Here is a 16936-nt window from a genome sequence, read left to right on the forward strand (position 1 = left end):
GGGGCGGGAGCGAAGTGCGCAGCCGCAGAGGGGCGGGCGCGCGGGGAGGGCGGGGCTGACCCGAGCCTTGCGCGTGCGCGCGGTGCACAAACTTTGGCGGGTTTTTTTCCGCCCTCCCGGACGCTGGATGTGCAGCAGGTTTTCGGGAGAGCTTTTCTCCGGGGAGGGTGCCCTCTCGAAGTTACTGTGCCTCTCCGTTGAAAAGGGCATTTGGAGCCCGAGTGTGGAGCTCCCACATTAAAAAAGATTGAGGTTCTTCGAGGCCGGCGGCGGGGCGGCCTGACGGCCCGAGGGGCGGGGGGCCCGTGCGCCCCACGTCCGCCGGCTTCTTGGGGCTCAGGTCCGAGCCGGGGGACCCGGGCTCCGTGTCTGGGTCACCATGTTGGTGTCCACCAAGCAGCTGGTGGAGGAACTGCAGATCTTCGGCCTGGACTGCGAGGACGCCCTGTCTGAGAAATGTGAGTCCCTCACCCAGCTGGGGTGCCCGGCCCCCCACGCCCGCGTCCCCCGCCCAGGACCCGGGGGGCTCCGAGACCCTCTGAGGAGTTCGCTGGGGGCGTGAGAGGCACTAAATTGAACCTTGAGGTTTGGGGTTCGGAGGGGTTTATAAGTGCCCATGAGGGTACAGCTCAGATCCTAAAAACATTGTCCAAGAAGTGCTCTAAGTAAGTTCAGGCTGGGGGCAGCTGTTGGAACCCTAGTAACCCTAGATGTGGGTGGTTTTTGTGTTTTTACAACATAGCTTTTTATTCTCGGCGTCTCCATTTCCAACCTAAACTTAAGTCCATCCATCATTTTTCTCATCGGAGCTGTAAGTGACCAAGCAAATAGGAATGCCATAGCCTGGCGTCCTAAAGTTTGAGCCCTGCAAGTAACTTTAGGGAGCTTCTTACCTCCCTCTATTATAGAATGGAAGAACTGAGCAAAAATGCCTAAGCTGTGTGAACTCCGGTCTCCTGCCTCTAAGTTCAGTTCTCCATCATAATGGTTCTTAGGGTCTAATGGTAGGATGCAATTAGAAGTCAATACTCTTTTTTTTTGGTCTGTTGTGGGGCTTGAACTCTGGGCCTGGGCGCTGTCCTTCAGCTTAAGGCGAGCACTCTACCGCTTGAGCCACAGCACCACTTCCGGTTTTCTACTGGTTTATTGGAGATAAGAGTCTCACGGACTTTTCCTGCCCAGGCTAGCTTTGAACCTCGATCCCCAGATCTCAGCCTCCTCAGTAGCTAGGATTACAGGCGTAAGCCACCGGTACCCGGCAAAGTCAATACTCTTGAGACGGGCTGAATGTTCACCTGTCTCAATCACACTTACTAACATATTGAACTTCTTAGCTTAGATATAAAATCAGAGTGAAGCCAGGTGTCAGTGGTTTGCAGTTATAATAAATTCTAGTAAGCTACTCAGGAGGCTGATAACTGAGGATAGAAGTTCCAAGCCAACACCAGGACAAAAAGAGACTTACCTCCAGCTAACCAGCAAAAAGCTGGAAGTGAGGGTGTGGCTCAAGTGATGAGTACCAGCCTTGAATCTAAAAAGCCAATCAAGAATGTGAGGCCTTGGGCTGGGAAGGTGGCTCAGTGGTAGAGCGCTTGCCTTGCATGCATGAGGCCCTGGGTTCGATTCCTCAGCACCACATAAGCAAAAAGAAAAAAGCCGGAAGTGGTGCTGTGGCTCCAGTGGTAGAGCGCTAGCCTTGAGCTGAAGAGCTGAGGGACAGCGCCCAGGCCCAGAGTTCAGGCCCCACGACCAGACCCCAAAAAAAAAAAAAAAAAAAAGAGTGTGAGGCCCTGAGTTCAAGCCCTAGTACTGGCACAAAAATAAAATAAATGAATGGATGAGTATATGAAATAGAACATTTCTCTTGTCAGTGTCTCTGCCACTTCTAGTTTTCTTCAGCCTTGTTTCTCACCACATCTTAGGCTCTGAAAATTCATCTTTATTTAAACATCTGAGTGTCTGAGGTTCAGGTCTGGTATTCCTGCTTGATACTATCATTCCTCCTGTAGTCTTGTAGATTTCTGTTCCATGTGATTGCCCAATGGTTCCCAAATATATTTCAGCTGAGACCTCTTATCTCCCTGCAGGCTGGTCTGTCCAGCTGCCTACAGAATGATTCTAGTTGAATGTCTAAATGGCATCTCAAATTACATGTCTAAAACTAAGTTCTTGGAATCTTCTCCCTCTGGGAGTAGTTTTTCTGCTGTCTTGCCTGGCTCCTGGGGCTTGAACTCAGGGCCTGGGCACTGTCTCTGAGCTGCTTTTGCTCAAGGCTAGCAATCTACCACTTGAGCCACAACTCCACTTCTGGCTTTTTCTGTTGATGTGGTACTGAGGAATTGAACCCAGGGCTTCGTGCATGCTAGGCAAGCACTCTACCACTAAGCCACATTTCCAGCCCCCTTGGTTTTTTTTTCCCCCGGTCGTGGGCCCTGAACTCTGGGCCTGGGCGCTGTCCCTCAACTCTCCAGCTCAAGACTAGCGCTCTACCACTTGAGCCTCACCCCCACTTCCGGCTTTTTCTGCTTATGTGGTGCCGAAGAATCAAACCCAGGGCCTCATGCATGCAAGGCAAGCACTCTACCACTGAGCCACCTTCTCAGCTCCTGGTTTTGTTTTTCTACATAGTATATTTACCCATCTGATATGTTACATATTTTAATTATTTTTTGGGGGGCTGGGAAAGTGGCTCAGTGGTAGAGCGCTTGCCTTGCATGCCTGAAGCTCTGGGTTCGATTCCTTAGCACCACATAAGCAAAAAGAAAAAAAGCCGGAAATGGCGCTGTGGCTCAAGTGGTAGAGCGCTAGCCTTGAGCTGAAGAGCTGAGGGACAGCGCCCAGGCCCAGCGTTCAGGCCCCACGACCAGACCCCCCCAAAAAAAAAGATTTAATTTTTTTTTTTCTGTCCTACCCAGTAGTAAGCTTCAGGAGAACAAGGATGCTTTTATTTTGTTCACTGTGTTCCCAGTGCCTAGAAGAGTGCTTAGCACTGAATACGTACAACATTATTATTATTAATTGCTTTTCATGATCAAAGCTGCAATGAATTAAGTCCTTACCTGTCCAACTTCCCTTCCTGCAGTGGCAGACCTTTGTGTTCAATATGGACAGAATGAGGAGGGAATGGTGGGTGAGCTGGTGGCCTTCTGTACCAGCACAGGTAAAGCTTGCCTTACAGCTGACATCTTGAACTCTTTTGAGCATGAGGTAAGAACAGTATATAAGCAAACTACTCATGGTCTTTGGTGTTAAAGGGATGTGTATGATGTATTGAGAAGAGTATAGGCTTTGGAATCAAACCTGAATTCTGATCTCCATGTCAGATTGGGCTAAATATTTAAAAGCCCTGAGCCCAGTCTTCTGTTTTGTTTGTTTTGTTTTGTTTTGTTTTGCTTTGGTGTGTGTGTGTGTGTGTGTGTGTGTGTGTGTGTGTGTGTGTGTGTGTCGCTTGTGTGCTGTACTGGGGCTCATTCAAGGCTGGTACTCTGCCACTTGAACCATAGCGCCACTCTGGGTATTTGGTGGTTATAGATAAGAGTCTCATGAGCTTGTTTTTGTCAGGTGTTAGCTTCTAACTATAATCCACACATCTCAGCCTCCTGAGTAACATGTTGAATGTATTATTTTAAGGCTGTGAAAAAATGCTATCTTTATTATAAGACTATGGAATAATGTGTTGACTACATTTTATTCCTCAGGTTCTGAGCAAAAAATTATCCAAAGCCTGGCACAATGTCTCCAAGAACACTGGCCATGCGGGAACTAGAGACATTGTTTCTATACAGGAGCTGTATCCTTTGCTGCTGCAGGACTTCCCACCAAGCCACATGTCTGGATTTGCTCATTTGTCTGAATTTGCATGTGTAATTTGGGTACAGCGAAAATTACCTGAATTAGCCAGGCACTGGTGGCTCACACCTGTAATCCTAGCTACCCAGGGGGCTGAGAACTGAGAATCACAGTTTGAAGCCAGCCCAGGCAGGAAAGTCCATGGGACTCTTATCTTCAATTAACTTCTCTCATTCAGAAAACGAGAAGTGATGTTATGGCTCAAAGTGGTAAGAGTGCTAACCTTGGGCAAAAGAGCTCAGGAACAGTGCCCAGGCCCTGAGTTCAAGCCTAATAACTGACCAAAAAAAAAAAAAAAAAAACTACCAAAAACTCTGAAATTGAGTCAAGTACCGGTAGCTCGCTCCTTTAATCTTAGCTATTGGGAGTCTGAGATCTGAGGATCATGGTTCAAAGCCAGCCTGGACAGGATAGTCTATGAGACTCTAATCTTCAATAAACTACTCAGAAAAAGCCAAAAGTGGAACTGTGGCTCAAGTGGTTTAGCACTATTCTTGAGCAAAAGCTCAGGGACGGTACTCAGGCTCCTGAGTTCAAACCTCAGGAGCAGCAACAACAACAAAAAATACTTGAAATTCATATTTCTTATTTAATCAGCCCTTGCTTGTTACTTTCCTTAACCAATGTGTTTAGAATTGAAGTGGAAGAAGAAGAAGAATCTCTACTGAACTCTTACACCACACCCTCCAAGGTGAGTATAAAGTGTTTAGAAATTGAATAAATAGCTTTTTTTTTTTTTGTCAGTCGTGGGGCCTGAACTCGGCCTGGGCACTGTCCTTCAGCTCTTCAGCTCAAGGCTAACGCTCTACCACTTGAGCCATAGCGCTACTTCTGGCTTTTTCTGCTTATGTGGTACTGAGGAATCAAACCCAGGGCTTCATGCATTCAAGGCAAGCACTCTACCACTGAGCCACCTTCTCAGCCCTATAAGTAGCATTTTAAAAATAGTAACAAAAACAGCCAGGTACTAATGGCTCATGCCTGTAATCCTATCTGTTCTGAAGGCTAAGATCTGAGGATCACAGTTTGAAGCCTGCTGGAGCTGGAGTCTATGAGAATCTTATCTCTCAATTAAGCAGCAAAAAGCTGGAGGTAAGGCTGTGGATGAAATAGTTGAGTTCCAGCCTTGAGAGGAAAAGCCAAATGAGAGCTTGAGGCCCTGAGTTCAAGTCCCAGTACTGGCACGTACACCCATAAAATTACCATAACATTTAAAGATCTGATGGGAAATAATATCAGAATTCTCCTGTATTTCCTACTATATTTCCACTTATTCATCAGATACATAAATATTTTTATGTAAGAACAGCCCTTTGAACATCGTTACCCTTTGTTATTCAGTTAGCAAATTGGAAACATTGCTGAATAAACAATTTCTTCCCTTTTTGTGGGGAGTGGGGAAGGTGCTATTATGGCTTTTTTATTCAAGGCTGGTGCTCTACTACTGACATTTTGCAGGTTAATTGGAGATCAGAAACTCTCAAATTGTTCTGCTCAGGCTGCCTTCAAACCAGGATCCCCAGGTTCAGCCTCCTGAGTAGCTAGGATTACAAGTGTGAGTCACTGGTACCAGTATCAGGCCAAGTTTTTCTTTTTCTTTTGTTGGTCGTGGGCTTGAACTCTAGGCCTGGGTCCCTCAGCAATTTGGCTCAAGGCAAGTGCTCTACCACTTGAGCCACAGCTCTACTTCCAGTCTTCTGGTGGTTAATTGGAGATTAAGAGTCTGATGGACTTTCTTGCCTAGGCTGGCTTTGAACCGCAATCCTCAGATCTCAGCTTCCTGAGTAGCTAGGATTACAGGTGTGAGCTACTGGTGCCCAGCTAGGTCAGTTTTTTCTTGCTCCCAGCTCCCTATGACTTAGTTTTTCCCTACTCACATTCAGTCTGAACCAATCTATGTGAGGATCTGTCTGAGCCCGTACTTACTCTGCCTTCTTCCCCCTCCTTCTGTTCCTGCCATATTAGTTTCCTTTCTGGTCTTCAGACATGCCAAACATGTCCACCTCATAGGTCCTCTTGACAGGGAACTGTGTCTGAAGAGCAAGCCTCTTCCCCTCCTGTGTCTTACTGTACTGCTTCATTTTTCATCTAAGTTTGTTTCCAGTAGGCATTTGATGGATTCTTTGTTTCAGTTTATCTTCTTCTAGTGGAATGGAAGCTCTTGGAATATGGAATCTGTGCTTCACTCACAGCCCTTTCCCTTAATGCCTGGTCATCGCAGGTGTTGAAATACTGTGTACTAGGAGAAACTTTTGGGGAAAATAGTTTGAGAAAGTGGATCAAAACCATAAAGTCTTGCTTGATCCTTTGTCTCAGTAATTCCTCCTAGCCAGGCATAGAGGCTCATGCCTCTAATCCTAGTTGTTCAAGAGGCTTAGATATGAGGGTCGTGGTTCAAAGTCACCCTGGGTAGGAAAGCTGATGAGACTTTTTTTGGCGGTCATGGGGCTTGACCTCTGGGCCTGAACACACAGCTCTTCAGCTCAAGGCTAGCACTCTACCACTTGAGCCACTGCGCCACTTTCAGTTTTCTGAGTGGTTTATTGGAGATAAGAGTCTCATAGACTTTCCTGCCCAGGCTGAACTGCAATCCTCAGATCTCAGCCTCCTGAGTAACTCATATCTTATAACTCTTATCTCCAGTTAACCATCAAAAAAGCCAGAAATGGAGCTGTGGTAGGGTGCTAGCCTTGAGCACAACAACTCAGGAACAGCATCCAGGCCCTGAGTTTATGCCCCAGGATTGTCACAATAATAATAATAGTAATAATAATTCTTCCTAATAAAAGTCTCAAAAGGCCAACCAGTGTGGCTCAGTGGTAGAGTGCATGCTTAGCATACGTGAAAGGCCCTGGGTTCCATCTCCAGTTCCCTCCCCTGCCAAAATTAAATAAATAATAATACTTTCTTGAGGAAGTAATGCAAATGGTAGGAAATGCTATGTGCATGAAGATGTGTATTCTAGAAAATTTTTGTGCCAGGGCTTGAACTCAGGACCTTGGACTGTTACCTTGTTTGCTTGCTGTGCTGGTACTTATCATTTGAGCCATGTTTCCTGCCTGGCTTTTTACGTGTGTGTGTGTGTGTGTGTGTGTGTGTGTGTGTGTGTGTGTGTATACAGCTTGATCTCAAAGCCTCTAGCCGTCTCTTAGCTTTTGCACTCATTCACTTATGGCTGGTGTTCTGCCACTCAAGTCATACCTCCACTTCTGGCTTTTTGCTAATTGATTGGAAATGGAATTTGGCAGAATTTTCTTTCTTATCTGTGTTCAAACTATAATCTGGATCTCAACCTCCTGAATAGTTGTGGTTAGGCATAAAACATGGACTCCCAGCATTCTTTGTAAGAAATTAAAAACAATCCATAGTCCAGCAGTGGAGAAGTAGCTATATGAATTCTGGTCCATCCACTCAACCAGTTAAGAACTACTGAATAAGATAAAGAATTAAATAGAGTAGAACTATTAGCACATAAAATCCTTCAGCTGAAGTTTATATTTAAAATTACAAGTATTGCAATTTACATTAACTGGAATAACATTAAAATATTATTAAGGAATTTCAACGATAGTTACTATATGTGAAACATAGCATAACATTGTTTTTAAATTTACCTTCCATTACAGCTTTTTTTTTTTTTTTTTTTTTTTTTGGGTCCGGTTGTGGGGCCTGAACTCTGGGCCTAGGCGCTGTCCCTCAGCTCTTCAGTTCAAAGATAGCGCTCTACCACTTGAGCCACAGCACCACTTTCGGTTTTTTTCTTTTTGCTTATGTGGTGCTGAGGAATCGAACCCAGGGCCTCAGGCATGCAAGGCAAGCGCTCTACCACTAAGCCACCTTCCCAGCCCCGCATTACAGCTTTTGTGTATGTGTGTATGTGCACGCCAATATTGGGCTTGAACTCGGGACCTCAAGCTCAAAGTCAGTGTTCTACTGCTTGAGCCACAGCTCCACTTCTAGCTTAATGGTGGTTAGTGGGGGTGAGAGGGGAGGACTTACAAACTTTCCTGCCTGAGTCTTGAACTGTCATCCTCAGATCCCAGCTTTCTGAGTAAATAGGATTACAGGCCTGGGCCACCACTGCCCAGCTGTTAAGTATTTAATGGTTCTAGGTCAGTTCTCACATTCTGTCTCCACAGGATCCAAGAGTCCAAAGCTGATGATCCAAACTTAAGCTCTCCACCAGGTGGAGCCTTCAAGTAGGAAAGGCTTCTGCAGCTTAGGCCCTTGGTTATGGGCTGGGCAGGAATTTTTGTCTTTCCTCTGTTACATTCAGTTATCTTAGACTGTAGGGAGCAGTGGGACCTCTGAGGGGATTCATTCTCCCATTTGGGGCTTATCTCTGGATTCTCGTTGATGTGCCAAAAAGAAAAAAAGTGACTATCAGTGAGGTGTTTTCTAGCTGTTCTCCAAGTATGAGCTCAGTCATGTTATCGGCGTCGAGTCATGCCTGACTTTAATTTGGAAAATATGTGCTAGACCTAGCCAAAAGATGTGTAACACACTCCCATCCCGTCTCAGGAAAATGTGCGCCTGCAGGTCACAGCCATATGCACTGCAGATCCCAGATCCATGTAAAGCATGGATAGTGAGCACAGTAAAAGTTCCACAGGACATCCACTTGGCCATCCTTTTCAGAAAATGTTTGCATTTTGTTCACAATCGCCTTCAAAATGGGGAGAGCTTCCTGGCAAATACTGAGTTGAAGATTTGTTTCTAGAATTAAACCTGAAAGATGCCACCTTGAGAACTTGCCCAACTGGTGTCCTTCACTTGTGCACCACTACCCCTCTCCTAAGGAACTGTACAGAACTCTATACTGCTGGGCACCCCTGCAATCCTAGCTATTCAGGAGATAGATCTAAGGGTTGAGGTTCAAAGCCAGCCTGGGCAGGAAAGTCCATGATTTAGCCAGAAGTGGAGCTATAGCTCAAGCAGTAGAGCATCAACCTTGAGCACTGAAGCTCAGACGCAGAGCCTAAGCCCTGAGTTCAAGCCCTAGGATTGGGCGCGCGTGCACGCACACACGCACGCGCGCACACACACACACACACACACACACAGGATATATACACTGAGTTTGCAACTTGGAGTCACAGTGACTGGAATTTTTTCATCTCGTTTCTAGGGGCCTCAGAAGCGACCCATCACCACTCCGGAGACGCCCCTAACAAAAAGGAATGTGTCATTACGTAGCCCACATCAGATCCTCTCACCATCCAGCTTCTCCCCAAGGTAAGCGCCATAATGAAATCCTCTCTCCTCACACTGCAGCCTGACATAAGTGAAATTACACAGTCATTTATTAACTGTGGACCCAGGTGGAGGTCTGCAGTGAATTAACTCCAAAGCCTATTGCTTTCCTCCCTTCCCTCCCTCCCTCCCCTTCTCTTCCTTTGTGGAAAATTACTGTTCCTTGCAGTCGTTAAGGAAACTCACTTTCCACCCACTTCACTGGGGCTCATTTCCTAGATCAGGAACTGATATCTTCTATTGAAAACAACCTGTCCTTTCAGAGCCTGAGAGTCTAGCCAGTTTGCCAGGAAAGGCAAATAGGCTCTCACCTACCATTAGCTTGTGTTTTGTTAGGTTTCTTTTTTCTTTTTAATCTAAAGTATTTCTTTAAAAAAAAGGAAAAGTACACATCTTTGTTCGTCATGTTGCATAACCTGTTTATTGTCCCTCCCTCAGGTTCCAACTCATTTCTGGCAGTTGGCTTGTCACTGTGAGTCTCCACTGACTTAATTAGTATTTTGATCCCTGCTGCCACCAAACTATAGAAATCCACAAAGATCCTATTAGGTTGTTTGAAATCCTTAAATGACACGTCTTGTGTTAGAGGACTTGCTGAGTAGCAGTGTTTTATGGGTGCTGTCTCGCCAGGATGCTGCCATGTTAACCATTGACTGTCTGGAGTCACAGCTTCCCCACTGGGTGCCTCTGGACTAGCCAGAGCTCAAGGTGTTGAAGTTGTTTCCTTTAGACAGGCAGAAGCTGTGTGGTTGTTTTACATGAATATTCATTGGACTCGTGTGTGTGTGTGTGTGTGTGTGTGTGTGTGTGTGTGTGTGTGTGTGTGTGTGTGTGTGTGTGTGTGTACACATGCGCACAAGTGCTATGGTTGAACTCAGAGCATTATACTTTGGCTTGTTTTTTTTAACTCAAGGCTAGTGCTCTACCAGAGTTCCACTTCTAGCTTTTTTGTTGGTTAATTGGAGATAAGAGTCATGGGCTTTTCCTGCCTGGGCTGGCTTTAAACTGTGATCTGCAGATCACAGTGGCCTCCTCAGTAGCTAGGATTACAGGCCTGTGCTGCTAACACCCGGCCTCTCTTTGGATTTTGAAGGATGCTTTGGCTTCACTGCAGTCCACTGTTACTTTGAGGACATCTCACCTTCCTTTCCAAGCAAGCTTTGTAGACTTACAAGGGTCCTCTTGAAACATGGCAGATAGTGATGGTTTCCTGCATGCTCCCAGGACCATTAGCGTTCTGGGGACGTCCTCCCTTTGAAACCTGTAGGCATGTCTTGAAGTGGCCTGGTAGAAGCCTGTGGTTGTGTTAAAGAGCCTGGCTATATTGTAATCCCATGGAGCTTTCCAGGAGCTCAGAGAAGCCAGTAGCCTCTGCCTACTCTGTTGTTTTGAGGTTTTGTTTGTTTGGTTAGTCATGGTTCTTGAACTCAGGGCCTTGGCACTACATCTGAGATTTATGTTTAAGACTAGTATTCTACCACTTTGAGCCACAGCTCCATTTCTAGTTTTGGGATGGTTAATTGGAGATAAGTGTCTCACTGACTTTCCTACCCAGGCTAGCTTTTGAACTGAGATTCTCAGATCTCAGCCTCCTGAGTAGCTAGGATTATAAGAGTGAGCCATCAGTGTCCAACCTAGTCTTTTTTTTTTTTTTTTAAGTATACACTAATAAAGCTGACATCAGAAAAACTGGCTTTGTAGTTTATGACAGGAGCTTGTAAACTAGTCAGGCAGAGGCAGCACTGAAGGTAAAGATAATTAGTTGAGCTCATTAGTCATGTAGCTTGTGTCTGGAAAGAAGGCAGGGTGGTAATCCTAGCTACTTAGTAGGCTGAGATCTGAGTATCACGGTTCAAAGCCAGCCCAGGGAGGAAAGTCTGTGAAACTCTGATCACCAATTAACTACCAGAAAATCGGAAGTGGCACTGTAGCTCAAGTGGTAAAGTGCTAGCCTTGAGCTGAAGAACTCGGGGACAGCGCCCAGGCCCAGAGTTCAATGCCCACAACCAACTGGGGAAAAAGGAAAAGCCCATTTAGAGATCTCTGTACAGGTGATATTTAACAACCCAAGGATTAGAAGTAACTAAGAGGATCAGCTACCTCTGGTGTTCTTGGAGGTGACATTTACCAGTGTGAGAGTGAACTCCACCTCCACAGGTGCTGGCGGAAGCTGACTGATTTTGTTTAACTTCTCTTTATTGTTGCTTCACCCTTGAACTGTATTGTGAGTTTCTGTAAATGCTCAGCAGTGTTGGGCGCATCTACAGTTCCTGGCTCAGACAATATCCTAGTAAATGCTGATGATTCATAAGAAAGGAAAAAGCCAGGCACTTGTGCCTCATGCCTGCACCTAGCTACTCAGGAGGCTGAGATGTGAGGATCATAGTTTGAAGTCAGCCTGGGCAGAAAGTCCATGAGGCTCTTATTAACCACCAAAACACCAGAAGTGGAGGTATGGCTCAAGTGGTAGAGCACCAGCCTTGAGCAAAAAAGCCAAACAAGAGTGCAAAGCCTTGAGTTTAAGCGCCAGTACCCATGAAAGAAAGAGAGAAGGAAGGAAAGAAAAGGAACAAAGGAAGGAAGGAAGGGAGAGGGAGGGAGGGAGGAAGGAAGGAAGGAAGGAAGGGAGGGAGAAGAAAATACTTAAAATTCACTTTCACTCAGAATTTTGTATGACTTTTTTATTTTATTTTTTATTTTGCCAGTCCTGGAGCTTGAATTCAGGGCCTGAGCACTCTCCTGAGCTTCTTTTGCCCAAGGCTAGCACTCTACCATTTCAGCCACAGTGCCCCTTTAGCCTTTTTCTGTTTATGTGGTACTGAGGAATCGAACCCAGGGCTTCATGAATGCTAAGCAAGCACTCTACATTCCCAGCCCTTGTGTGACTTTTCTATTATTTATTTATTTATTTTGTGCTGGTCCTGGGACTTGAATTCAGGGTCCGGGCTCTTCTCTGAGCTGCTTTTGCTCAAGACTAGTGCTCTACCACTTGAGTTACAGCTCCACTTCTGGCTTTTCTGGAGGTAAGAGTCTCGTGGACTTTCCTTCTTGAGTTGGCTTCAAACCTTGATTTTTCACATCTCAGCTAATCTTAACTAAGATTATAGGCATGAGCCACTGGTACCTGGCTACTTTGTTTAATTTTAATGTCAGAAGACAACACAACCTTTTCAAATAACGTCCCTGGCTTTTAAACATCTCTAAACATTTTCGGTATTCCTTCTCGGTATTCTTCAGCCCCTCATTCCTGAAATTCCTGAAAGGTCTGTGTATGTCCAACCCCATTACACCAATTGGATTTATAAAGCTAACTTGGACTTCCCTCCAGTTCCCATTTCCAAAAAGTAAGCTCATTTCCCTCCCCGCTCCCCCTAGCCATGAATGTAATACTATTTTTCTGTTTTCCTTTCCATCAGTGCCACTCCCTCCCCGAAATACAACTCAAGAAATAACCGAGGCGAAGTGGTTAATACATTTGGCTGGTCCCAGGGTGTGTGTTGGTCCGGAAGAGGGGGAGCCGGAAACCCCAGCCTGAAGGTCATCGGGTATCCAGAACCACTCACTGGGAGCTACAAATTCATGTTCCAGAAGCTCCCAGATATTCGAGAAGGTGATTGTTTTTCTGGTGGTTGTAAAACCACCTGGAAAGGCTTAGAGAGCTATCACACCCCTAGCTAGGCGGGTAGAACAAGTTCTAAGGTTGGGAGCTGGAGGCATGGCTCAGGTGGTAGAACATCAGCCTGTAAGCAAATACTAGGCCCTGAGTTCAAGTCCTGGTCCCTGGGTGGGGGGAGGGGAGTTGGGAGGTTGCCTCAGAGGTCCTCTGTTAATGTTGTGACATTGAGTGTCATTGAGTGTCACTGTCCCATTGCTTTCCTGAAGAAAAGACCTGTAACTGTCCACAGGAAAGAAATCCTGAACTATGCAATGAATTCAACTTCTAAGGACATTTATGACTTTGCCTGGAAGAAGCCTTCTCCACTGTAGCCTTGGCTTGCCCGGAATGGCTCTGATGTCCCGAGGGACTTTATTCCTCCAGGGGTGGTTGAAGGGACTCACTGACTCCTGCATGGTCTCCAAGTGACCTTGTGGCTGGCCAGATTTAGCAACCAGACACAAGAAAATTGGCTAGAGTTTTAGATGTCCAGGCACCTCCCTGCGCCTATAAAATGACTGTAATATTTTACGGCATGCTGTGTTTTCTTGCCAAGTGAAATGTTTTAAACACAACACTTTCTTTCACATCTGGGATTGCAGTTCTGACCTGTAAGATAGAAGAGCTTGGCGGCGAACTCAAGGAACATTACAAGATTGAGTCTTTTACGCCTCTGCTAGTCCCGGTGCAAGTAAGAGTTGTCTTTCATTAAGAGTTCTCATGGCGGGGTGGAGGCATGGCTCAGTTGTTAGAGCGCTAGCCAGGGAGCGAAAGTGTCAGGGACTGAGTTTGAGTCCCGTTCTCATGATTTAATATTATCTTTTTAAGGCAATGGTAAAGAGATAGCCTTTTCCATTTACTTGTGCATCTGTCTTGGTTGAATTCACTAAAAAGTCCTTCTGCAGGAAGTTGCATAAAGGCTCCCTGGTTTTGTGACCAGGGCTCTTGTCACTTAGCTTAGGGTTTGTCACATCAGCAAAGATTGAAGACATTCTCCTTAGTGTTAGCTAAGGCAGGTAGCTCCTGGAGAGCTCCACAGACAGCAGCAGGGATGGGGTACCCAGTTCTCTAGCATAGGAAGCAACTCTCCTAGTTGAATCTCTAATTATAGATCAGTAGCCACTAATTATATCTACACCATGCTTTAAATCTGCTCATATTTCTTTATAAAACGTGTGTGCACTCATGCTTGCATGTGTGCAGCAGTATTGGGGCTTAAACTCAGGGTCTCAAGCTCTCGTATCTGGCACTCTACCACTTGAACCATGCTTCTACTTGCAGCTTTTTGCTGGTTATTTGGAGATAAGTGTCTCAAATTTGTCTGGCCCTGCTGGCTTTGAACTGGGATCTTCAGATCTCATCCTCCTGAGTAGCTAGGATTAAAGGCATGAGCCAGCAGCGCCTGGCACTTGACCTTCTTTTGATCTAAGGGGGATGTATTCTACAAAATTCCTTAAGGTACCTTTGCTGTATGTTTGCATTTGGGGAAAGAGATGTGAAATTGTGTCCTCTGAGGAAGTTTTAGAGATTATTGGGAGGAAGTGCTGGGTGGGCAGGGATACACAGGCATGTGGGAAAGATTAGATTCCTGTTTGCTCCTAAGAATGGGAACAGGATCGAGGAAAAAGAGTTCAGGTTAATCTAATGAGGAACCACTATGCCAATATGGTACTGGGCATAGTGGTGCACACCTATAAGCCCAGGACTAAGCTTGGGGCAGAAAGATCACAAATCCAAGGTCAGCCTGATTACATACCAAGATCCTGTCTCAAAAAAATTTTTTTGAGGAATATGTAACTAATAAAGGATTCATATCCATGGTATGTAAAGGTCACCTACAAATCAGTATTAAGATTTGAATATTAAAACTCAACCTTTAAAAATTGGACGACATGAGTGGGCATGGTAGCACACACCTGTATTCCCTACACTAGAGGCTGAAGCAGGAAGACAGAAACCTATGGCATGCAGATTCTAAACTAACTGTCATTTGCTCATAGATAGCCAGGGTAGATTCCCATTCTAGAGACAGACTTGATAAATAGGCTTAAAAAAGCACCAGTTTCACCGGGCACCAGTGACTCATGCCTATAATCCTAGCTACTCAGGAGGTTGAGACCTGAGGATTCCGGTTTGAAGGTAGGCCAGGCAGGAAAGTCCACGAGACTTACCTCCAATTAACCACCAGAAAACAGGAAGTGGCACTGTGGCTCAAAGTGGTAGAGTGCTAGCCTTGAGTGAAAAAGCTCAGATACAGTGCTCAGGCCCTGAGTTCAAGCCCCAGGACTGGCCAAAACAAAAAATTAAAAAAAAAAAACAAAAAATTAAAAAAAAAAAACAAACACCAATTTTATCAGGCATCACTGGCTCAGGACTGTCTTCTTAGCTACTCAGAAGGCCGGGGTCTGAGATTCTAGGTTTGAAACCAATCCATGTGGGAAGATCTAGAGATGCTTTAGCTAATTAACCAGCCAAAACCTGGAGGTAGAGCTGTAGTTCAAGTAGTAAAGATGCATACTTGGAACAGTGCCTGGTATTTCGTCGGTTCCGTAAATGTGAAGTATTTTCAGCTATAGGTCTGGAAAAGTGCCGTGGGGGCGGGGCACGTCCTCCCTTGCTGAAGATGCTTAATCCCAGGCAGCCTCCGAGCGTGGTGAGCCTGTCACAGCTCCTCCATCTCTGCCGTCTGTGGAGATGTGATGCTCGATCGCATCCATACAACACGCATGTCTCTTGGGGGTTGCTCACTGTTCACCCCAGTGACTTCCAAAACTGCTTCTTAAACTGCCCCTTTCCTTCCGTAGGAGCCTGTCACCCTGCTGGGTCAGATCTGCTGTGACAGCAATGGGAAGCTGAACAGCAAGTCGGTCATCCTCGAGGGAGATCGAGAACATTCCTCAGGTGCTCAGATTCCAGTGGATCTGTCTGAGCTCAGAGAATATTCTCTGTTTCCTGGACAGGTAAGATTGCAGATGCTGCACCAAGATGTAGAGGTATCATTTACACTTGCCAGCATTGTGCCAGGGATAGGTTTTTCTCAGTTTGTTCCTCTGACGTGTGGCATGTGCCTACATGAGCCAGAGGACAGCATCGTAGAGGTTCTTACCATTCTCTTGTTTCTCTGGTCTTCCCTTTTATGCTTGCTTTTGCGTCTGACGGCCCAGTTCAAATCCTAGCTCTAGCTCACAAGGTATGTGGCTTCAGGCAAGATATTTAAACCTTCTAAGCCACTGGGTCTCCAGAGAATAAATAATGATTCTTACCTCATGGGATAGTTGTGAGAATTACATCATTTGTATACAGTGTAATGATTGTTACTAACGCAGTCCCTTTAATTTGTTTGCAAGAAAACTGCTCTGAGTTTACACTTATAAAATACTCGTAACTGCGTCAAAATAATTGATGCCAGACCTTTCATTTCCCCCCGTTGTTTAGCAAGCCTGTTGTTTCTCGTCTTTCAGGTTGTAATCATGGAAGGAATCAACACCACTGGTAGAAGACTTGTGGCCACCAAACTCTATGAGGTACAGAGGGGCCCCTCCTCCCTTCCTTGTTTGTTCTGGGCACTGTGTGTGCTTCTGGGCCCTAGAAACTGGTTCAGTCTATAGAGTGGGAATTTACTCCAGGTTGTAAGTCAGGAAACTTCTTCTCTTTTCTTTTCTCTCTCTCTTTTTTTTTTTCTTCTTTTTTTTTGGAGCAAGTCCCAGATTTGGGTCCAGACCTGGGATCCTTGAGAGTTCTTGCTCAAGGCTAGTGCTCTTCCACTTGAGCCTCAGCTCCACTTCTGGCTTTTTTTGGGTGGTTAACTAGAGATAAGAGTCCCATGAAGCCGGGCACTGGTGGCTCACACCTATACTTAGAGCTACTCACAAGGCTGATCACGGCTTGAGGTCAACCCTGGGCAAAAACATCCGGAAAGATTCCCCCCTCCACTGCTCCCTATGATAAAACTCTTCAATTAGCCACTCAAAACCTAGAAATGGAGCTGTGGCTCAAAGTCGTAAAGCTCAGGGACAGCACCCAGGCCCTGAGTTCAGGCCCCACAATAGCAAAAACAAAACAAAAACAGAAGAGCTGGGCGCTGGCCGGGTGCTGGTGGCTCACCCCTGTAATCCTACCTGAGATCTGAGGATCACTATTTCCAAGACAGCCGGGGCAGGAAAGGCCGTGAGACTCTCC

General features: G+C 45.7%; 1 protein-coding gene across 1 annotated transcript in view; it reads left to right on the top strand.

The window, feature by feature from the left end:
- The first annotated feature begins 74 nt into the window (after positions 1-74).
- LOC138818787 (DNA polymerase alpha subunit B) overlaps positions 75-16936 on the top strand; it is a 33893-nt gene continuing 17031 nt past the window's right edge. The window contains exons 1-9 of the mRNA XM_070009905.1: positions 75-458; positions 3083-3207; positions 3699-3790; positions 4483-4540; positions 8978-9084; positions 12519-12712; positions 13360-13448; positions 15562-15717; positions 16219-16281. Of these exons, the coding sequence (XP_069866006.1) occupies positions 380-458; positions 3083-3207; positions 3699-3790; positions 4483-4540; positions 8978-9084; positions 12519-12712; positions 13360-13448; positions 15562-15717; positions 16219-16281 (963 nt within the window). The 5' untranslated portion in view covers positions 75-379. The remainder of the gene's footprint in view (positions 459-3082; positions 3208-3698; positions 3791-4482; positions 4541-8977; positions 9085-12518; positions 12713-13359; positions 13449-15561; positions 15718-16218; positions 16282-16936) is intronic.

This window comes from Dipodomys merriami, unplaced genomic scaffold (genome assembly GCF_024711535.1).
Source record: "Dipodomys merriami isolate MVZ:Mamm:240054 unplaced genomic scaffold, mDipMer1.0.p SCAF_78, whole genome shotgun sequence".
Taxonomy (NCBI): Eukaryota; Metazoa; Chordata; class Mammalia; order Rodentia; family Heteromyidae; genus Dipodomys; species Dipodomys merriami.